The sequence below is a fragment of the Onychostoma macrolepis genome, chromosome 16 (assembly GCF_012432095.1).
Source record: "Onychostoma macrolepis isolate SWU-2019 chromosome 16, ASM1243209v1, whole genome shotgun sequence".
In the NCBI taxonomy this organism is placed as follows: Eukaryota; Metazoa; Chordata; class Actinopteri; order Cypriniformes; family Cyprinidae; genus Onychostoma; species Onychostoma macrolepis.
Window position 1 is genome coordinate 13,971,201 of NC_081170.1, and position 23,927 is coordinate 13,995,127.

General features: G+C 37.5%; 1 protein-coding gene across 2 annotated transcripts in view; it reads left to right on the top strand.

Moving 5' to 3' along the window:
* Positions 1-23,927, top strand: part of ldlrad4b (low density lipoprotein receptor class A domain containing 4b) — a 53,212-nt gene that overhangs the window by 12,618 nt on the left and 16,667 nt on the right. Inside the window, exons 2-3 of one of the 2 annotated variants that reach the window (XM_058748003.1) lie at positions 4,769-5,292; positions 8,060-8,200. In XM_058748003.1, coding sequence (XP_058603986.1) covers positions 5,253-5,292; positions 8,060-8,200 — 181 coding nt within the window. In that variant the 5' untranslated portion in view covers positions 4,769-5,252. Of the gene's footprint in view, positions 1-4,768; positions 5,293-8,059; positions 8,201-20,712; positions 21,136-23,927 lie in introns of those variants that run through there. The other variant, XM_058748004.1, reaches the window with a different exon arrangement.

A 23,927-nucleotide genomic window follows, 5' to 3' on the forward strand; every position in this document is an offset into this window, starting at 1 on the left:
GTCTTATTGGTTACCTGTTGTGTTTTTTATTTTTATTTTTTTATTTTTTTTAGCGGTATTTGTAAATTGTGTATATAGGCTACCTTTGCCATCTAACAAGTTTTAAAATGATTTTTAGAAACACTTAACTTAATACTGTTAAATATAGTCTTTAGCAAGTCTCAAAATAAATAAGTTTCATGCTGTACATTATAATATTGTGATTTCTAAATTCACTTGTAGCATTTAAATGGCAGGTTTTAAAATGGTATTGAATTTGAATATCTGCAATTTATTGTTAGCAGTCATGACATGAAAATAATTATGACTTTATACTGACTTATGGAATTTAGAAAAGAATAGTTTCCATAGGTTTGCAATGTCAATATATTTAATTCTTAATAATAATAATGATGATGATGATGATGATGATTTATGTATTTATATATCTATTTATAGGATAGAATTTTAACTTTGGTCAGTATATGTCAGGATATTTTAATAGAAGTTGATAATTAAAAATAATTAGATTATTTGTTTTTTTACATTCCAGTCTGAACACATCCTTAGATACTTGTTCACTCTCGACTGTGAGAGGAGGACCACTTAGGAAAGGGACTCTTGGAGGAACAAAAAGATAACAATGAAGAAAAGTAAATCTAAACATCTGGCAGATGTTCATCTGTTTTATCTGTGATGGCCATAGTAGTGTCCTGAAACGACCTCGGTTGACTGTGTGTGTGTGTGTCTCAGTCTTTGTTTGATTTGGACGACGTTCTCCTGTTTCACGTGTGGAATATTATTTATTGTGTGCTGGATCCGTGCTCTCGCGGTGTGGCTTGCGGCAGGGGTCAGACGAGGTGAGGGCTTGCCGTGTTTCTAAGTAACACAGCCGATGTGTAGTCGGCAATCTGGGCTCAGCGCGCGTCCGCTGGGATGTCGGAGAGCTTTAAAGGTTGTCTGAGGACACGTACTGCCTCGTCCGTTGCTCTAGTCTTCTCCAAATGAAAATGGAGTTGTTCTTTTTTTTGAGATGTTAAATCAATGATATTAAGCCACAGAAACATTAGCTGTGGCTTGTGATAACTCGGTGTCCAGTAAAGTGTTCTAGTGTGTTATGTAACAGTCATTAACGGCTGACGCTCCTGCTGGGGATTGTAGACGCTAATGGGCATCTCTTCACAGGAACTTGATGTTTTGTTGCTGGTAAAGATGTGCCGTAAGATCATAAAATGTTGATGTGTTGAACCCCTGCTGTTTCTAATTTTGCTTAATGAAACACCCATGTTGCGTTTGTGTTGGGTCTGTTTTTTTTTTTTTTTTTTTATTTGTCTGTCTCAGAACTTGTCTGCCAGATCAGACAGCATCTTAGATGACTACAGCTATGGTGGTAACCAGTCATTTTTATTACTTTTGGAGAAAAACAACAGTTCAGGGTTAGTAGTAGAAGGTACTTTGATACTGGCCTTGTTTTATTACAGTTTGAATATTTGGGGTCAGTATGATTTTATTTTTTTAGCAAGTATGCATTGATTTGATCAAAACTGACAGTAAAGACATTTATAATTATACAAGAGATTTCGATTTCAAATGCTATTTCCTATTTTAGTGCACTTTGTTCTTTTGAACTTTCTATTCATCAAAAAATATAAGCAGCACAACACAGATAATAATAATAATAATAATAAGAAGAAGAAAATCAGCATATTGGAATGATTTCTAAAAGGATCATGTAACAGAATTAAAAAAAACTAATTCAAATTGTCTATCAAATGGAATTGTTCTCCATTTTAATTGAATCAAATGAATCGAATCAAATCAACCCAGTGAATCAGTGAGTTAATTGATTCGTTGTCAACCCCTAAACAAGATTCCACATACAGTGCCGTTCAAAAGTTTGGGATCAGAAAGATTTAAATTTTTATTTTTATTTTCCCAATGGTCATGCCTTAACTTTGCTAATTCTATAATTGCATTAGTATTGTATCTTTTTCTCATGGGCATTTAATTTAATTTAATTTAATTTTTACTTTTATTGTTGAGTTCAATCTTTTTTTTTCTTTGTGGCTCATTTTATCTGTAAAAGAAAACCTGCCTAATAATTCTGCACACCTGAAATAAGAAGTTTTTGACTTTCAGCCTTCATGGACAATTATATATCACTTATAAATGATTAAATACAAAATCAATAGTAGTTATTAAGATTGATTGTGGTTTGGAATTGGTAAAATGTTCTTGGGGGAAAAAAATGACCAGAATATCAACTTGCCTAATAATTCTGCACATACTGTACTAGGGGTGGGCGATATAGCCTCAAAATTATATCACGATATTTCAAGAATATATACGATAATGATATTTATGACAATATGCAAAAAAAAATATGGAACAACGTTTTATTGGTGATTGCAGCTGGCAGGCAGCAGCATTTATTAGTGCAGGCAGCAGCATTTATTAGTGCAAACACAATGAAGGGCAATTTCCATCCTTTTCCAATGAGCTACTGTCATTGATGACAGACTACCTAATTCGAAGTGTAAATCTATTATCATTAGGTGACGGAAGCAGCATTGTAGTGCAATTGTAGTGACCAGTGTTGGACAAGTTACTTTAAAATATGGTTACTAGTATAGTTACTTCTCACAAATAGTAACTGAGTTACATCATTATAAAAGTAACCAATTACCAGGGAAAGTAACTGTTACTTTTTTTTAAAGAATGTTAAATGTGTCAAATAACTTGGATGCCTCCAATATTAAATGTTAAATGAATGAAATGGACACTACATGGAATAAATTATTTTTTAAACATTTGTACACTAATACAAAACAACAATTTAAAAGTACTTATTTAACACTGAACATTTAACATTCTAGCAGACATTATACCAAACAAAGCACAATTTAACTTAAAATTAATAAGTTAGTAAAATAATATTTTGTGGCCATTTTTGAGACCCCCCTTCTTGAATCTGGCTTGCAAATAAATGCAGCCTTGCTGAGCAGAAGGGAATTCTTTTAAAACATTAGAAAATATTACAGATCCCAATTTGAACATTGTGTGAACTTTATAATAAATGTATTAATAGAGCTGTTGTAATAATCATCATTATTGTCTTTTTAATTTTTATTTAACAGAACAACAGTAATATTACAATACTAACATTTATGGATGTTGATGGAGCTTTTATTTTGACGGAAACCCGCAGGAGGTCCTCAGTGCTTTTTTTGTTGATGGCAGCAGATTTATAAATTATTCTCATTACTGATTTTGGAAGATGCACGTATCACATTGTCACATGCCTTGTAAAAATTCATAAGTGTTACTGAGCAACTGATGAGTAACAGTTTCAGCGCAGATTTCCCTCGTGGTTTGGCGTCACGTCATTGTTTGGTACAATTTATTTGGTCTTTTTGCTTATTTCGGTGCATCCCTAGTAAATACGTCATTGCATTGCTATAACATTGATATCGCGATATGACACCTTTTTTTTTTTTTTTTTTTTAGAAATGTAAAAAATGTTTGGGGTCAGCAACTGTTTTTCTTTCATTTTCATAAAGAAATTAATACTTTTATTCAGCAAGGATGTGTTAAATGGATAAAAAGTGATAGTAAAGACTTATAAAAGATTTCTATTTTGAATAAATGGAATGCTATTCTTTTTAACTTTATTCATCAAAGAATCTAAAAGAAAAAGTATAACAGGTTCCAAAAAATATTAAGCACCACAGCAGTTTCAACATTGATAATCAATCGGCATATTAGAATTATTTTTGAAGGATCATGTGACACTGAAGACTGGAGTAATGGCTTAAATGATATTTTAATGTATATTAAAATAGGACAGCTATATTAGAAATTACTATGAATATAAATATCTAGGGACAATCATTGATGAAAAACTGACATAGGATGTAAATACAGCAGTTGTTTATAAGAGAGGGTTGCAACGATTGTATTTCATGCGTAAGTGTCGACAGTTTGGTGCGGGTACACATTTGTTGGCTCTATTCTATCGTTCATTTGTGGAGTATTTTTGACTTTCAGCTTTGTTGCTTGGTATTTCTCACTGTCTGTAGTAAATAAGAACAAACTAAATAAAATTGTTAATATGGCCAGTAAGATTGCAGGTAAACACAGCATAGTATGATAAAACTATGTGAATTCGAGCTGTGAGGAAAAGCCGTGCAATTCTTCGGGATGCATCACATCCTCTTTATGGTGCATATGAGTTATTACCATCTGGTCGAAGTTACAGGGTACCATTATTAAGATCCTTTATATCCTCCAGTATAGCTCTGTTAAATAAACTTTTGTGATTTCACAGTTGTCACTTTTACATCTATGGCAGTGACTCTGATGTTGTGAAGGGGATGTGGTTTGATGCTGGTTCTATTCATTTGTAATCTGTTGATGTTTAGTTTGTATTTGTTAATTGTTGTCGAAGAGGAGTTGCCACGGATACAAAAAGAATTTCCAAAAGGATGATAATAAACTTAAACAAACAATAAACAAGAATATTTCACAATATTATAGTTTTTTTTTTTTTCTGTATTTTTGATCAAATAAATACAGCCTTGATGAGCATAAAAGACTCCATTTAAAAATCTTACCCAAACTTTTTGAACAGCAGTGTAGTACTTACTCCAGTAAAACAGCTGTAGTAAATCTTAGAGGAAACTATAGTGACTTTTGTAAGCGAATTCTGAAAGTGAATTTTTGGTTGTATGCATTTCAGCCACACAACTGATTTTCTCTCCGTCTCTGTCTCTGTCTCTGTCTCTCTCAGGGAGCTTGCGGTCTGAAGAATGAGGTGGGGCGCATTGATTAGCATGCTGCTACGCTGAGAAGAGTTTATCCACCCAGGACGAGTGGCAGCAGCTATACGTTCCCTTCCTGAATCGGCTATCAGACACCTGCTCTGAATCAAGTACCTGTCTGGATCTTTCGCTCGCTCACTCACACTCAGCTATGGCTGGCTGGCTCTGGCTGGGAGGGTAATCGGTGCGCTGGTTGCCCTGGCAACCCCACCCTGATTCCTGCTGAATAGATCCCTAGTCTGTCACAGAAGACTTTTTAGCCCCCCTCCACCTTTCTCCTGAGTTTATTTTGCCCTTTCGTGGAGGTAGAGGGCAGCGGCCAGAGCAGGAGCCATGGACTTATGAGGTGAGAATGGCAGCACGGCGGCTGTTTGGCCCCCAGGAGCCCTCAGGCGATCGGAGCCAATAACGTGGGTCCACACACACGCATACAGGCCGAGCGGCAGGAGCAGTATGCAGGAGGCTGACCTACCGGCCACCAATGCTTTCACAGGTGAGCGGCGGATCAGGTTTATAACCTCAGTGCTGGCATTAAGCAGGATAATCGGTTGGCGTGAACGTGAGTTTAATGATTTATGCCAGCGGTGAAGATTATGTTCATGAGGAGGGTCATGTTGTGCTTTACAAACTCATGATGGTCTGTGTGTGTGTGCGCTAATATTCAAAGCTGGTTTCTCACTCCCCCTCCCCTTCCCAGACTCCTCTGCTCCATTTCTCCGACAGGCTGCATTTCTCTCCCCTGCCTGGAATGGAATGCAGAGAAAGTGCGAGATGGGTGGAGGGCGGTGGAGGCTGGGCTGTGTACTAAACCACAGTTTGACAGTCTAGTGCACTGCAGAACAGGACTTGGAAAAATATGCCACTTTACTGACATTATAATGACTCTGAAGCTCTTTTTTGTCTCTTCTCTTCTCATGTTTAATCTTCTCTCTTCTAGTCAGATCTCGTCTCTCCTCATCTCCTTTTCTCATTGTCTCATCTCTTGTACTTTCCTCTTTTTCTTTTGTCATCTTGTTTCTGTTTTCTCTTCTCGTCTCTTCCAGCCTTGTTTTGTCTAATCTCTTCTTGTATTGAATTGTCTCCTCATATTGTTGAGTCTCTTCTCTCCTCTTGTCTTTTTTCTTATATCATCTGTCCTCCTTTTTTTTTCTTTTTTTTTCTTTTTTTTTTCTGGACTTTAAAAAAAAAAAAAAAACTCTTCTCATTTCACGTGTTCTCGTTGTTTTCATCTTCTCTTTACATCTCTTCAATTTTTTTTTTTTTTTTTTTGTCTTTTGTCTAGTCTTTTCTAATTTCTCATCTCTATTCTCCATTTTTCATTCACTTCTTCTTGGTCGTCTTGAATCTTTTCTCATCTGGTCTAATCTCTCCTCATCCTGTCTCATCTACTCTCTCTCCTCTTTTTCTGGTGTCTTTTATTTTTTTATTTGGTCTCCCCATTGCTCATCATGTCTCCTCTCACTTTTTGCTATATTCTTATCATCTGCTTCTAATCTTATCTTCTGCTGTTCGTCTTGTCTTTTCTTTTGTCCAATATCATTTTTCTCCTCTCTTTTCATCTTGTCTGTTCCCTATGTTTCCCATTTTCTTGTCTCATCTACTTCTTGTCCACTTCTGTTCTTTTGCTCACTAGTTTCTTCTCATCTTGTCATCTTATGTCTTGACTCTCCTATTTTTTTTCTTGATTATTGCTGTTTTGTGCAGGTGAATGTTGGGATTGTCTCATGTCTCGTGCTATATTAAGGTGTAAGTAGGGCAAGGAACTGCTAATTTGTTTGTCTAAAGATCATAACATTTTTAAAACCGCATTGGGCTGCACCACACCTTGTGAGAGATTGCATGGGTGTGCTTTGGTATTGTCTAGCACAGGGGTAGGCAACGTCGGTCCTGGAGCGTTGGAGCTAAACTCTGCAGGACATCGGCACTCCAGGACCGACGTTGCCTATCCCTGGTCTAGCACCTCCTCCTCACACAGATAAGTTGTTTATAGTGCTGGTGCCATCACTGTCTGGTTTGCATTGCATTCTGGTCCTCTGTTAATGCTGTATAGTGAAGAGTCTTCCATACAGCTGAATATCCATCGTTATCAGGTCAATGTTGAGTTTCTCTAAAAGCATGCTTGCAGGAACACTTATTTTAAGATCATTTATAAAAGCCAGTGACCTACATATAGAGGATCTTCGCCGCCTGAGATCCACAAATCTCTGTAAAGTTTTTGGCCCAGTGAAACTATCCCACAAACTCCTGCAGCTGAGCATTTTCAGATCCTCACAGGATGTCCTAGTGTTTTAGCTGTTGAGAAGTTTTTTTTTTTTATGTTTTGTGGGCACATTCCATATTCCATATGTGTAGCAGTTTTTCCCTAACTCTACCTCTAAACCTACCTCTCATACAAAACTTCCTGCATTTTAAGATTTTACAAAAATGTAATACTGTGTTATTTATAAGCTTGTTTCCTTGTGGTGACCAAAATATTCCCTCTTGTGACCCCACAAGGTCGAAAATGTACTGGTATTATTATACTTGTGGAGACATTTGGTCCCCATAACATAGTAAACACCCCCGTAAGAACACACACATTGGGGTCAGTGCAGTTTTGTATATTTTTGAAAGTCCATTTTGCAGAATAGTAATATTGTATAGAACTCTAAACTATCACTGCTAATATAACTGTTAAATAAATGTTTTCTATTTTAATATATTTTAAAGTGTCATTTATTCCTTTGATGGCAAACTGAATTTTCAGCAGCCATTACTTCAGTTTTCAGAGCGTCACATAATCCTCATTCTAATATGCTGATTTGGTGCTGGAGAAATAAGGTTTATTATTATCAGTGTTGAAACAGTCGTGTTGCTTATTATTTTTGTGAAAACTGTGGTACTTTTTTTTTTTTTTTTTTTGATTCTTTAAGTTCAAAAGAACAGTATTTATATGAAACGATTTTTTTGTAGCATGTTGTTACTGTCACTTTTGATCAATTTAATGCATCATTAAAATTAAATTAATTTCTTTTAAAAAAATCGTACTGACCTCAAATTTTTGAACAGTAGTGCAATCCACTTTGCTCAAACCGCCTTTCTTTTTTTTTTTTTTTTTTTTTTTTAGTTATAAGTTTCCTATCACAAGGGCCAGAACAAGCCAAGGATGGAAATTTGACAAGCCCTGATGCAGCAGATGAGAAAACCAGAGACTGACCCTGATTGTTATTGATTAACCTATTTGAAAATGAGTCATTGTGGTTTTCTGTGTTTGTCCCTAGAGTGCAGATTCCTGTGCACTAACGGCAGATGTCTGAACCTGGGCTCGCAGGTCTGTGATCAGCTCAACCACTGTGGAGACAACAGTGATGAGGAGCACTGCCCCATCTCCACCCAGCATCCTGCATCTGCCATCTTCAGCTGTGAGTCCATCTCTCTAACATTGTTGCTTCAGACTCAGATCTGCCTGTGTTCTGGTTCTGATGAAGTCAGCAGGATGTTTTCTTGCTTCTCATCGGTCAGTTCTCATCTGAATTCCTGAGGCGTTTGTATCCAAGCCACCTGCAGGGTGTGAGTGTGAGATGAGTGTTAAGTGGTGTCTCTGCACGCTGAAATGCGGAGAGGGACTCTGTGTTTATGTGTGTGTATGTGTGTTTGTGTGCAACATAGGATGTGGTCACATAGCTAAAATATCTTGATATTTTTCAGCCTTTTCGATAGCATTTGACATTCATCTTTATGTATGGGTCAATGACATGACACACTCGTTATTTGCTCTTTTTCTAAAATAAAATAAAAAAATTAAATTTACTCATACAACAACTTGAATACACCTTCTAAGATTAGCATATTTTTAAATTCTAAATTAAATTTTGTTTGAATATTTTTGGGTGGGGCATAAAGTAAAAAAAAAAATGTAAGGTTGATACAGCTATCTTGATAGCATGATAAGATGAAAGCCTAAAGATTGGCATTCTCTTTTACTATTAATTCTTTTAATAAAATATATCAAAATTGTTCATTTGACAAGACACTTTTAGTCTAGGTTGTAAAATGTCATGTGGTGTGACTCAATCATATGAAACCAACAAATGCAAATGATACTTTTCTGTAAACTTTGCAGGTGTTTTAATCTTGATTTTTCATTTTATTTTTTAATGGTTGCTGTTATGTCATTGACCCATGTATTCGCTCTGTAATGATGCAAGTGTGCGACTTTCATGGCGAATATTCAATATTTTGTCCAGCCCCTGGCGTGAGACGTGGCAGCCAGTCAGCTTTGATCTACCGTAAATCTTTTGTGTCTTAAGTTTGAGGAAACCAGAGCAGACAAAAAAAAAAGAGAGAGAAAAGTCAGAAAAGCACGTAGCTCCGTCTGGGTATTTCTGTCCTGGCTGTGTTGAAATCAGTCATCTGTTCTTGCCGTGTCATGCTCCCCTGTGTTCCCTCTGCTCCGAGGGGTGTCTTCAGTCAGAGCTGTTAGAGCAGTAATGCTCATTTCCCCAGCAGACAAACAGCCGCCATATACTGCTAGAGGGAGAGAGGAATGATGCTGATAGACGTTAGTGAAGACGAAATATGCTGAGAGCGAGACAGAATCTGAGGAAATGTTTAGAGTCTAATCGAGTTTGCCATCTCTCTGTCTACAGCAGGGCCAGACAGATTGATCATGAATATAGTCTAGACACCCTGCACAAAATATTCCCTTCTCCCTCTCTCTCTCTCTCTCTCTCTCTCTAGCTCTCTGCCTCCACACATTGAATGGTTGTGGTCAGGACTGTCAGACAGCCTCTGCAGAGAAGGAGGGAGTGAGAGAGGGTGTTTATCGAAGAGTATGATGAAAAGCTTTGCAGGGTTTAAGGGTGTGCGGCTATGATCTTCTTTGTCAGTGGTTTGCATTTATTGGCATCAGGTGTGTGGGAGTCAGTCTGCACAAATATCAGGGTAAAGCTTGTTGTCCATGAATTTGCCATTTTATTTCTTTTGTCTTAAGAAGGTACACTTAGGTTAGGGAAAAAGTTTAAAGACCATTTTTCAGTCTTTCCTAACGTTTAAACAGTCTGTTTTTCATGCTATGCCTTCAACACCCTTTTTTTGAAAACCAATAATAAATAACTCATAACTATTAACAACAACTACTACTATTACTGCCATTGCTGTTAGTGTCAATAAAGTAGTAGTAGTATTGGTTACACTTTATTTTAAGGTGTCCTTGTTACAGTATAAATATACATTGAAGTACGGAATAATATTAATTAACTACATGTACTTACTATATGGTTAGGATTAGGGTTTGACTTAGTTACTTGCATGAATTATTGTTACTATAATAGTAAGTACATGTAACGTGTAACAAGGACACCTTAAAATAGTGTTACTGTATTAAACAAACAACAGTGTAAAAAATTATTAACTTATCTGAAGCAAAAATGCTTATTTATAAACATGGTTATGTATATTTCTTTGGCATTAAATTGAGTATTTGAACACTTTCCATTTCGTGAAAAACTGTATGATAGTTTTTGTTATTTTTGAAAATATTTTTTTAACAAAATTTGTTCAAATGATCAAATTTAGTAATTTTACCCCTTTTTTGCAAATCAGCAGAATTTATTTCAAGATGCTGGACAATTCAATAACTGTCATTTTAATGGTAGTAGTAGGCCTAATTGTTGTATATTAATTGCTGTTTATTATTATTATTATTATTATTATTATTATTATAAAAAAATAACAACTGTAATAATTCACTATAATAAATTCCTATTACTACTACTACTATTTGTTATTGTTGTATGATCTCATATTATTCAAAGTTTGAAAAAGTGCCAAAAAATGCTTACAGAAAGGTAAGACTTTTTTGGGTCAAATTTTCTGGTGGATCTGCTAAAGTACTCAGTAATTTTCTTTAAAGTGCCCCCATTATGGGTAATGAAAGGTTCATATTTTGGTTTTGGGAGTCCCCAACAACAGGTTGACATGCATGCAAGGTCAAAAAACACTTTCATTGTCTTATAATATGCATTTATTTTTACCTTATTTGCTCAACGACTCCCAAACGATTCGTTTAACTATTCCTTTTTCCAAACCCCTCCTTTGCGTGACGCTAATCTGCGATGATTGGTCTTATTTTCACTTCATGATTGTAATGCCTGATAAAAGAGCGTTTGTGCGCTCAGTGCTGCTTTGTGTACAGCGTTACCGGGGAAATGGCTATTAAAAATAAAAGCAGCACCTAGTGGCAAAGAATCAATTTGCATTTTCATTCAGACCAACGCGAAAAGACCAACAAGTGGGCGGCCAATATGCTAATGTTTCATGTTGATGTCAACATGAAACGGCTTGGGATTCGTTTTAAAAACGATTCATTTCAGTGATTGAGTCGACTCTTTCTTTTGAGAGACAATAACTTTATTTTTAACAGATTTAAAACTTTGCAGGACGTTTTTGTTAACTTGGAGCTGGGTTACACACTGCTTGAAAGGTAATTTTCAAAAATCCATAATAGGGGCACTTTAAGATGAGGGATAGAGAAATGGGTTTTCAGTAGATGCAGTGTGAAAGATGTGCCAGTTTGTTCAGGTCACAGATCAGTCGTTTTTTGCCTGTGTTTGCAGGAATCACTTTAAGAGTGATTCTGATTAAACATGACAGATTTCCACACCTTACCTCCACAGAAGAAACCACACTGAGGATCATCTTGCATTACATACACTCTAGCTTTTACTGCGATGAGCACAGTTACCACAAAACCGATCATGGTTTGCCCTTTCCCGGCATCGAATCCCAGCACACAACTTGGCTGGCAGAACTTTGCTGTAAAAACCAACAACAAACTTTCTCAGACATAAAACTACAAACGTTTATTCACCCTGCATAAAAGCTCGGGGTACTCTCTGTCCTCTTTGAAGGCGGCACGGTAGCGGCACGCTTTGAAGAGTATGTAAATCAGCCTCTTCAACAGTTTGCGTGTTTGTTAATGGCTCCCCTCTCCAGTGTGTGTGTGTGTGTGTGAGCGAGAAGAGTTTCTCAAGAGCTACAGACAAGCTGAAGTTGTCAGGCACTGGACGTTCATAGACACCATCCCGCTCGCACTGGACCAACACGTCCCACTTTGATGTCTGTCAGTGGACGAGCGTCTATAGAGCTCTCTCTCGTACTCACTTTCTCCTCACGTTTCTCCTCTACGGTTTTAAAACAGGTTGATGGGGGTCAGAGGCCGCCGAGGTCACGTTTCGAGCCTTGTCTGATGTGAAGAGCTCAACAATCAGTTTGTTTGAGTTTAGGATTTCCATCACTAATCTCCATCATCTCTCATGCTAATCTGGGCCGACCGCAGCGGGCTGCATTTTCATGCTAAGGGGCTCATTACCAAACCGACGTCATGTCTTCTGTATGCAATCTGTGTCGCTTGGAGGGAGGGCAAGTCCCAGATGAAGCGTTTGAACTTCTTGAAGAGCGAGAAAGAGAGAGAGGGAAGTGCCTGATGATAGAATTGTTTGGCTTGCAGGAATGTCCGACTGTAAAAGACTTGAATGAAGTTCGGAGGGTCTTAATCAGGGTTTTAATGACAGATGATAATGACGGCGTGAATGAGACACTCGTTTGGTATTTGATGTCTCGGAGCCGGTTTGAAGAGCGTTTCGCTTTGTTTGCGCTCACTTTGATTCGTGTTATTTGACTTTTCGCAATATTCCGGATAAAGGAAAGCCATTTATCTCTGAAGATGTTTCTTAGATTTGCACTTTAACGAACCAACAGGCTGAGCACCTGTGCGATAAATTCGTCGCATACTCAATAGCGACTGTTGTGATTTTTGTTTTTGGTTGTAAATAGCTTTTTTTTTTTTTTTTTCCAAAGCTTTCCGATGAATACGAATACTGTCAGTCCGAAAAGAGAAATCTCTGATTCCTTCATTCTTTCCTTCCTCTTTTCTTTCCACCGCTCACTCGCTCGCTCTTTCCCCCTGGTCCTTTGATCCACATCCCACACACGTCGCTGCATTAACCAGGCTGTTTTTCAGGGCGAGGGCCGTGCGGTTCTGTATTCGTTGGCTGTCAACACCATCAGTACTGATGGGTTTCAGACAGTGTCACCTCACGCAGGCTCACAGTGGATTCTGGGATTGTTTATCGTGGCTGAGCTGGAGGTCTATCGGGCACTATTCTTCTACGTTCACTCATTTACTCAGTGCATTCATTCAGTCATTTTGTGCCGCGAACCTCCCAGTATGATGGAATCCCTCGGTGGCCTTCGTCCCTCCCTCGTTTCTTCATCTGTTACCTAAGTACGTTTGACCCTGTGTGTGAGTGTGTTGAGAGAGTAATGATGCAGCTGGGGCCATTAAAGATTGGGAAACTGACAGCTCTCCTCCTTCGCTTTCATTCGCTCCCCTCAAAGAACGATAGACGGGGAATGAAAAACAAGAGGAGAAAAAGAGGCAGAGCAATAAATGGAGACGTCTTAAACGGCAAGTTGCTCGGGAATCCAATCAAGTTTGGCTCAAAGACCAAAGCAAAAACAATGAGAGACGCAAGAAAGCGAGTGAGGCAAAGAAAGAAAGGAGCTTTTTATTAAGTGAATCGTTTGTGCTTAATGGCCAAATCTGAATTAAGATCTGTATAGATGAAATTACTGTTTACAAACAAATGCTCTGCAGAAACTCTTCCAGCTTCAGTTTTGTATTAGCACTTAATTGAAAATTTGAGTTTAAAATATACAAAAAGTGCTGCATATGGGGTTGAAGTATCCAAAGTTTCCAGAAGATTGAAGGGGATTTGGGCTTATATTGGTGGATTGTACAAATTTAGGATTTGATACAGTTTGTGTTAATTTGCAGATCTCATCTAGTTTAATAAGAGCGCATATTAAACATTAAATATGTTTGTTCACCATAAACCATAGGCATCATTCATCCATCCATCATAACCCAAAGCATTGCTCTTATCTGAAGAATCCTGAAGCACACTTTCCTCGTTGACATCACAATAATTTCAACTTCAGGATCTCCGCAGGATCTAAATGTTAATGGATGAAATGGCCTTCACTCTAGCCAGTCAGAGCGCTGATGATGTGGATGAAATTCAGGAGTTCAAATGGATGGCAACACACTCGTTAAATTTAGAACATTGTTATAAACCAACTCCCATAGAGATAGACAACCTAGTTTTTAAAGATATACACTACTTTATATACTTATTCAAAGTGTTTTTCTTCTAAAGGCCAAGGCTTGTACTAACGTTTTCAATGCCTTTTATAGCAGTTTGCTGCTCAACCTAAATAGCTGTATTCAAAAAATATGAAAACTGTCTGGTATGTTGTTGTTTTATCATCATGTGCCCTCCCGCACCCAAAATGTTTGCCCATTTTTAAACCATTTTAAATGAGTTGGAATGCAAATGAGAAATCTTTCTCATTCTTTCTGCATTCCCTCTTCCAACCCGTTGTGTTTTTGTTCCCCTGAGGTGTTCATTTCTCACAAATATCTTCTCCTCTCTCTCCCCTCAGTGAATAAAGACTTTCATACTGAGACATCCTATTAGCTCATTTCCAGTTAACCCATAATGCCTCATAATGTGTTTTTATGTCATATCAGTCATGGCTGTATGGATGAAATTCAGACCCTAAACTCATTCACTCTCTGATTGCAGGATGTCAGGTTGCATTGTTGCTTGAAGATGCATGAATGGAATAAATGAATTCTTAATGTGTGTGTGTGTGTATTTGAAGGAGAGAGAATGAAACATGAGAAGAATGTTTCCTGCTGAGGTGCTGTTTAGTTTCTGCTCTTTTTTTTTTTTTTTTTTTTTTTAAATGGCTCTTTGTTTGTTAAAAACATCATGCCAGAAAAGTGAGTTGCAGTCTTGTTTTCTGTCTTTTTTCCATTATGTATGTGTATGAATTACAGCAAAGCACTTTTTAATATGCGTACATGCTTTATAGTGTCATAAGAGCAAAAGTATTAACACTACAACATCCAACATTAGGGCTAAGTGTTTAATTCCTCTTTCAAACTGGTCCTGGATTTAATTCAGTTCCAGTTTGATTTGATTCTGTTCAGAAAACTTTAGCAACCATATAGCAATTACCTACGTCGCCCTAGCATTGTGGCGCTTACGCATCGGGCTTCACTTCACAAAAATCTATTTGACCTCAGTTATTGTTGACCACTGAAAGAGTCACACTTAAGAGTAGCTTTAATTTTGTAGTTGTTTTGATAGAAGCAGTGAATGTGCGTGTTAGTGTCTGTTTTTCTGGGTCAGAGCTTTGAAGTTTTGGGTCAGCTGAGCTCGAGTCAGATGTGCCACTTTCTCTCTCTGGTGACCTACACGCAGGAGATGTGTCGTGGCAAACACTTTAAGCCAGTCTGCTGTGCTCTCAGCCTTGTGTTCAGTTTTTGGGAATCTGTGGGTGGTGATTGGCTGGAGGTTGAACATGTGACTCAGGGGAGTGGAGTGAAAATATGAGGGCCCTGATGTAAACATCACTTCCTCTAAGCAGGAAGGTTTTAAACTCTTTTGGGAGTGGAAATGATGTGGAAGGGATATAGTTTCAGCTTTGAGTTATAGAGACGAAGCACTGCTCTCTGAAAGATATGAAATGAAGACTTTTGGTGATCATAATCATTGTTTACTTTAAAACCATTTATGTTCTTGTGAGGCAAAATTATAAGCTTGACCCTGTTAAGAGGTGGATTATTGAGGGGATAAAAATATAATGTGTTTTAAAGAAGTCTTACGGGTTTAGATCGAAATGAGGGTAATTTATCACAGAATTATATTTTTAAAGGTAAAACCATAAAAAGTGATCCATAGACTTATATTAAAGGGTTAGTTCAACCAAACATCACACTAAAAATTGCTTTAATATGATGCTGAGAAGCAAAATCAGTTTAACACAGATCACTGTCTGTTAAATTGGGACCAACTGAATGAGTGTGTGATTCAGTCTGCAGTAAGAGAGCTAAAAATCACTTTATTAAAGAAAAGATTAAATATTTTTGTCAGCTCATGATTTGCCCTTAGGTCCAAATCTGTTTCAGTTTAGAGGCTCTGAGGTTTGAAACAGGAAATGAATTATGCTTAACGTCATGGCGTGTGTGTGTGTGTGTGTGTATATATGGATATGTGTATATATATACATGTGTGTGTGTGTGTATATATACATATACATATACATACATATACATATGTGTGTGTCTTGTATTATGAGTTGTACATCATTGCTTTTGGTGAATTAAAGACATAGTTTAGTCATATTATAATTTGTCATTTATAGAGGTTGCACAATTAATAGAAATAAAATTGAAATGTGAGATTATCAAATCGTAAAGGTGGTGATTTTAATGAAAAATATGTGCTGTATGTTTCAGAGTGACAGTGAAGTGACATTCAAGCCGCTCAAGATCCAGTGTTTTCAGTGTCTCAGAGACTTGCAGTTAATGCTGCTCCACACAAATTCATATCTGCATCTGCTGAGTTTGGGTCGCTTATGACGTGCATTTGGGAATGCAATATGCACCAACCATCTTCCAAAACTTGTAATGAGAAGCGCTTATAAACTGGCTGTTGTAAACCAAAGAGAAGCTTTAATGGCTCCCTACGGTGGTCCACTAAAATAAAAGTTTGATGGTTAAATGTTTGACAATGAATAAAGTAAGACAGCCATAAATATTGTAATATAAAATTAAATTAATATTGTTATTTTTCCTTTTATTACATTTTACTAAATATTACATATGTTTATTTAATAATAATTTTACTCATAATTATTCAGTTTTTTTTTTTTTTAATTAAATTGTGCAGCCCTAAAAACAAGCAAAACTAGAGCTTTTTTTTTTTTTTTTTAATCCGTTTTTAGAATTTAATTTTGCAGCCCTTTTAAAGGGATAGTTCACCCAAAAATAAAAATTAGATTTTTATCTGCTTACCCCAAGAGCATCCAAGATGTTGGTGACTTTGTTTCTTCAGTAGAACACAAACAAAGATTTTTAACTCAAGCCGTTGCAGTCTGTCAGTCATATAGTCAGTCAATGGTACTCACGGCTTTGAGAGGAAAAAAAAAACATACACGGACAAAACCAAATTAAACCCTGCGGCTTGAGACGATACATTGAGGTCTAAAGACACAAAACGATCGGTCTGTGCAAGGAACTGAACAGTATGTATATAGTTTATTTTTTTTTAAACCTCTGATCCGCCGCTTGGTCCAACTGTCCTGAGCTCGTTCACACAACAGTCGGCGCGTGATGCATCGTCGTCTTGCTTTATGGCGGATCGCAGACACATAAGTGCATTACTGCCACCTATCTCTCAATGGTCCATTTGCAGGGTTTAATTTGGTTTTGTCTGTGTATTTTTTATATATATATATATATATATATATATAAACATAAAATTTAAATTTGAGTGAACTATCCCTTTAATTTACTCATTCTCATGCCATGTCAAACTCCTATGGCTTTCTTGTTCCCACGGAACATCAATGGAGAGGTTCTATAGAATAAGAATATCCAAACTCTTCCATACACAATGAAGGTGGATGGAGTCCAGGGCCTCCTAAAAGGTCAAAAAGTGCGATGAAATCTCCATAAAGCTACTCCATATGACTTGTGCACTATTTTAAAACTTCTAAAGCTATACAATTACTTTGTGGTCACAGACTGAAATTTAAGCCATTATTCATTGAAAATCTTGCTTGACGGGTTTTGGTTACCATTCACTGTCATTGCATAGAAATGAGAAGCTTAGTCTGCAATAAACATGTTTTTTCGTGTTCCACAGACACAAAAAAGAAAGTCACAGGGGTTTCGAAAGACATGAGGGTGAGTAATGATGACCAATTTTTCATTTTTGGGCAGAGAACTATCTCTTTAAATATTTAAAGCTACACCAGCTACATCAGCAACCTGGTTTTCTCTTGTGAAAACAAACACAGGCCTTCATCACATTTCTAGTGTTCACTTCAACGCATAGTGCTGTTACTGCTATTTGTTTCTATGTGGTTGTTTTTTCTTATAAAATTCCCCAACAGCGACACATCAAACCCCCAGGTTAGCTTCTCCTGTTTGTAAACACGCAAAGATGTCAACTGGACATATGGAGTGCTGTTATTATTTAATGAGGTTTTTATAGTATTTTGCTGCGACTGGGAGTCAGAACTGACAGCCTGCTGGGCAGTGGCCCACTTCGCGAAACACACGGTTATTTGTCACCGAAATCTTCCGCTTTGATGACTGTTTGCAGTCTCTGTGTCTGTATTAGCGAGGAGATGATGTGTCATAAAGGGGGTCCGAGAGTACGCAGGTGTTGTCCGCGAGGCCGTATGGCAGCGTCCGGGGAAGGAAGTGCTGCCATGTGGCTCGTTAGCAAAATGCTAATTATGTTGTCAGCATCATTAAGAGTCACAACAGCAGCCATTTTGGGAGTTGCGGCGCCTGGTGTTCTTCCTGTTGTGCCCCTGTGTGTGTGCGCCAGTGCAGGAGGCTGGCATTAAACCTAGACATTACCTCACTCCTGGGCAGACGACCCATTACGATGCTCAGCAGGCTGCAGGAGAGAGGTGAAAAAAACTCAATACCTGATGATTATATATACACACACGCACGCACATACACACACACACACACACACACACACACACACTGCAGTGCATCACATCTGCAGGCGGCCCATCTTGGCTTTGCAGATAGCAATCCCCAGTCATAAACTCACTCGCACAAGCAGACAATTTCCCCTTCCTCCCTGTCTCACACGCCACGTCCTGCAGGGATTTGTGCGAATATCACAGAATGCAGGTTGCAGATGGAAGTGTCTCTGCGATGGCTGCCATTTTTATTCTTGCAGTTATATTAGAGGTTATAACTGGAATGTTTTCACATGTCTGCGTCTCGCTGTTTCACAGGACTTTCCCTCTGTCGTCAGACAGGGTTGCACAATTTTATAGCTGCCACATAGGCATGGGATGGGTTGTGAAAAAAAGAAACCTGTCATCAAGTGAAGCTCACCGTGTAATTTAGTTCTTGCTGTAATCTGTAAAACAGCACTGGTATTTTGAGGATCTAGTCATCAGCTATTTGTTGGACACGTTGTATGGTCTTGTAAAGTTTCCTTTTTGTTATGAACTATCAGGTAAACTATCAGTACCATTTTGTACGAACTCTTCAAGGTTGACCGAGTAGGAATATGATCTTTGTTAGCCACCGGTTGCTGGTTTACAGCATTGTTTGCTTCTCTATATTAGCGTAATTATTTAAAGTGTCTACTAACATAAACCACTTAAAGTGTTCTTGTTATAGCATATTGCTGTAGATTTTGCTGATGTTAGCTTATTTTTTGGTCTTCAACAGGGGGTCTGCGAGCCCTAGGGGGTCCGTGGTGGTACTGCAGGGGGCCTGCAGAATGTTTTGACATTTCATATTAAACACTTTTTTTTTTTTTTTTGTAGGGAAATAATGAATATATGTGTCAAACAAAAATGTAAAGTTATGTTAACTTTGACAAAAGCTAAATTTAAGAATTTTTCATCGTCCATCCCGAATTAAAATGAAGTCAAATTAAAATTGAATGTGTTGGACTGTAAACTGTACATCAATAATGACTATTTCAATAGATTTGCAGGGAAAACACCATGATTAAGAATGTAAATACATTAAAATAATACTGTTCATGTCATTATTATTATGATCCAGGCTTAAAATATGATGCTTAATTTTAACAGGGGGTTGGGTCCCTGCTTCATCTGAAAAAAATGCCTGTTAATGTTGACGACCCCTGCTGTATAGACGGATTTAAGGATAGGTGGAGACACAAGGTGGCGCTGTTCATCAGAAAGCAACAGAAAACCTGTTTGGTTTAACTTTTATTAATTTCATCATAAAATGTAATTTTATTTATTTATTTTTTTCACACTTTTTTTAAATTTTATTTGAATGTTCTTTTGTTTTGGTTAGATTTTATGATGTAGAAAAGATATGGTCTGGTAGTTTACATAGTGGCAGGTCTCTCTTACCTCAAAAGCAGCTCCAGTAGCATTAGCATGCTGGGAGAATCCACCTCATTGCCCCAGAGACTTCCTCCTCAGACAGCCATTCAAATTCAGACTTGACCCCTAAACCCCCGACTCTCTCTCCCCCATGTCTGCTTTAACGGGGGGATGTGTCTGTCTGCATACGTGTGTCGAGATCGACTCGACTTCCAGACTAGACCTCAGACAGATAAATGTCATTTTATTCCCCTGAGGGCTGAATTGCTAACTAGGTGTGAGATTTTAAGTTAAAATTTCATTTTAACATCCCCGACCCCACCAATCAGTGTGGGGGGAAAAAATAAAATAATAATGTAGTATTTTTGCGCACATAAAAATACATATATATATATATATATATATATATATGTATATGTATATATATGTGTATGTGATATTTATATTTTACTGATAAAAGTAAGTGTTTTAGTGTCTTATTAAATTATTTAAATACTTATATATTTTTTAAGTGCATTAAAAAATTATATTTTTTACATATTTATTTTAATGTAGCTTACGTCAGTACCATAATATTAAAAGTAGATTATTATTACATGAATGGTTATAAAAAAATAAATAACCAACATAGAAATAAGTTGTATTTTTAAATGGGAAGAAAAACTCAACTTTATGCATTTCTCTGAATTACAGACTATTTAGCACTTCTTCCTCCCCTTTGGCCCAGTGTGTATTCGGGTGTATTGCCTTGCCCCACAATAAAAGCCCATATAGCTGCCAGGTTATTTATAGACAGACTGTAGGGGCTGTAGTTGGACGGAGGGGGGCTGTAGTTCTGGACACATGTGCTCTGTGTCGCCAGACAGCGGGGTCACCCCAAGGTCAGCCCCCTACAATGCTTGCCTTGACTGCTTGTGTCTGGCATTAATGGGGAGGTGTAACACTAGACACCGAGCGCTGCGCTCGACCACCCCCTCTCAGCCGGTCACCGACAGACCAGCCGTGCGTGCGAGTAGACTCTTGCAGAGTGTGGGGGTGTGCAGGAGGGGGTGGAGAGAAGCTCCGTCGGCTTGATCTCACAAACACTCTGATTTTTGTGTTCAACCGGAGGGGTCAGAAAAAGAGATAGAGAGCGGATGAGTTCAGTTTAGTAAGTCAGAACGAAGTGAAGCGGATACCCGAGAGCATGAAGTGAAAAAAACAGCATGTCAAGGCTGTTGCCGAGGGCTTTCAGTCTCCGCGCGAGCTGTTGGACGTGCGCACACCGGCTGGCTCGTGCACCGGTTGAAGTCTCACGCGTACTCCATGCGAAACCTCACCGCACCGGATGGCTCTAACGTCACATGCGGATCCCAACTCCAGGGAATGGAGATTTGTGAGTCTTTCACTTTTTTCCCTTTGTGGCTAATTATGTCCGAGTTCTTTTATGTTTTGACGTCTGTGAATGTGACTCGAGCTAGAGCGTGTAGTTTAACTCTGAGTGTGTTTTATTTAATTCCGCCTGCAGTCTCGTCTGGCTGTCAGCTCTTATCAGCTGCTTCATGCGCGTTATGTTTCCGTAAATGTCTGATCTCGGCTCTCTGCCGTCTCCGCAATCTGTCTCTGAATGCGTCTGGTACGCAAACCCAGCAGACAGTGTTTTAACTCGAGTCTGGAGCAAATGTCTCCTGCCTTCCGGACTTTATAAACAAAGCGCCCACTAGACGACTGACTCGGGGCTGCGTGCAAACATTTATGGATAGATAGAGACGTTTGTTTGTACTGACAGCTTATTTATGACATGCATTTCTTGGTAATTGAAAAGTTAAGTTGAATTTTTCTAGTGTTGCCACTCTCATTTTGTATGAACTATTGACAGTAACCAGTATTAAGAATATAAATGGTCATCTTGAACTCATTGTAAGAGAAGTTTTGAACCTTATTTAATGGTTGCACTTAGATTCTTTGTTAAACGTTGTTAAAATTGATCATATTAACTAAAGTTTTTGCCAACATATCATTAAAGTCATTATTTCTGTAATATCATATTAAGTTGATCTTCACTACTGTTCAGTAAGTTTTTAATTGATAGTTTTATTTAGCAGGGTTGCTTAAACTTGATCAAAAGTTAATGCGTTCATAATGTTAAAGAACACATTCATTTCAAATAAATGCAGTCCTTTGCCATACATCAAAGAATCCTGAAACACGTGTCACAGTTTCCACAAAAATATTAAACATTGATAATTATCAGAAATATTACTTGAGCCACCAAATCAAGCATATTGGAACAATTTCTGAAGGCTCATGTGACACTGAAAACTGAAGACTGTCTTCACAGGAATAAATTTCACTTTAAAATGTATTAAAATCGAAAACTGTTGTTTTAACTTCACAATATTACTGTTTTTACTGTATTTTTGATGCTGCTTTGGTGGGCATAAGAGACTTTCAAAAACATCTTTCAAACTCATTTTATGTCTTCATTTGAACAGTGTTAGAAGTTTGTTGTTTTGGCCTATAACTATGTTTACCCTAGTAAGTTATACTTGTTTACCAGTGAAAACTCCAACAAAAAGCATGTTTGGATCTAGAATTTGATTATTAAATTAAGATTTGGCTGAAGCATTGTGTAATATTATTATTATTATTAGTAGTAGTATTATTAGTAGTATTTCTGTTTGTCCGTCTGTCTGTCTAGATGTGTTGTGTTGTGTTCTGGTGTTCGCTTTGTGCCGTTTGCTGCTCTGGCTGGCCTGTCAGTGACGATTCTGTAAACACAGACTCTTTCTCTGTTCTCGGAGTGAAAAGTTCATATTCTGTCTGGATCATAAATTATGAATTTAGTTCTGGGGAATTCCCACACAGTAGGTAGAAAAGGCCTTTCAGTACTTTCTCCTGCCTCTCACAGAGACTCATCGCATATGCTTCTGCTAAACATGAACATGTGGTTTTAAATTATCCTTTGAATTCTGCAAAGTTTTGAGTGCTTCAGACATCTACATGCACCTTAAAACACCTCAAAAGGTGCACCTCTGATGGGAAAGTGTAATATCTTGAATGTTCCTAAACAAAATGGCCCTCAGACATTGAGCCAAACAGACTGTCCGTTGGAAAAGCAGCCTCTCTTGCAGTCATGGCTCCACATTGAGCTCAGCACACTGAAAGCTGGGCCGGGTTAAGCAGCCCCGAGGTGCCACTATGAATTATTGATAAAGGCCAGTGTCGTCATGCCAGTCTGAGTGCTTTTGGCATTACCCAGGATGATCCTGATGCCCACGCACAATGCCCTGCTTTAACAAGAGTAGCCTCGGCTCACTTCAACTCAAATTCGGAAATTTAGCCGATAACCAGTTTGACCAATATTTTTCTGTAATTTGACCTTTTAATATTGGGTCTGCCTTTTTCAGTTATTGGCCTGTAGTGGGCTTTTGGTTAACATTGTAGTCAATACTGAATATTTTCCAACCAATACTGGATTTTTAATTGTGGACAATTGCTTTAGGTCATTTTTGCCATCATTGAGCGCTTACTTTAATGGATACCGCTAGATAACAGTAAACTGCACCATTTCTTGAATAGCGCTTTTCTAAAACGGGTCCCACTTCAACAATTCAACTTAATCATTAACTATTCATTTTAAAATGTAATAATTGTATTTCATACTGAACATTAAAATTGTGATTTGTGACCTAAATTCACCTAATACATCACATTCAATTGACATTGACAAAAACCATTGATTGTAGTTTTGATTTTAGATTTTTAGTTGTTTGCTATAATGCTATTTGCTTTTTTTTTTTTTTTTTTTTTTTAATATTGCCTTAAAAATAATTTCAGGAAATCAGTTATTTGAAATTAAACATCTAAAAATAACTTGAATGTTTTTGAAACGCATCTCTAATGCTCACCAAGGCTGCATTTATTTGATTAAAAATATTGTAAAAAATGTAAAAATAAAGTCTAGGTGAACTTTTTCTTTTTTATTATTATTATTATTTATTTAAAAATCTAATATTCCTGATGGCAAAGCTGATTTTTCAGAAGCATTACTCCATTCTTCAGTTTCACAAGATCCTTCAGAAATCATTCTAATATTCTGATTTGGTGCTCAAGTAACTTTTCGTATTATCAATGTTGAAAACCGTTGCGCTGCTAAATATTTTTGTGGAAACCGTGTAACATTTT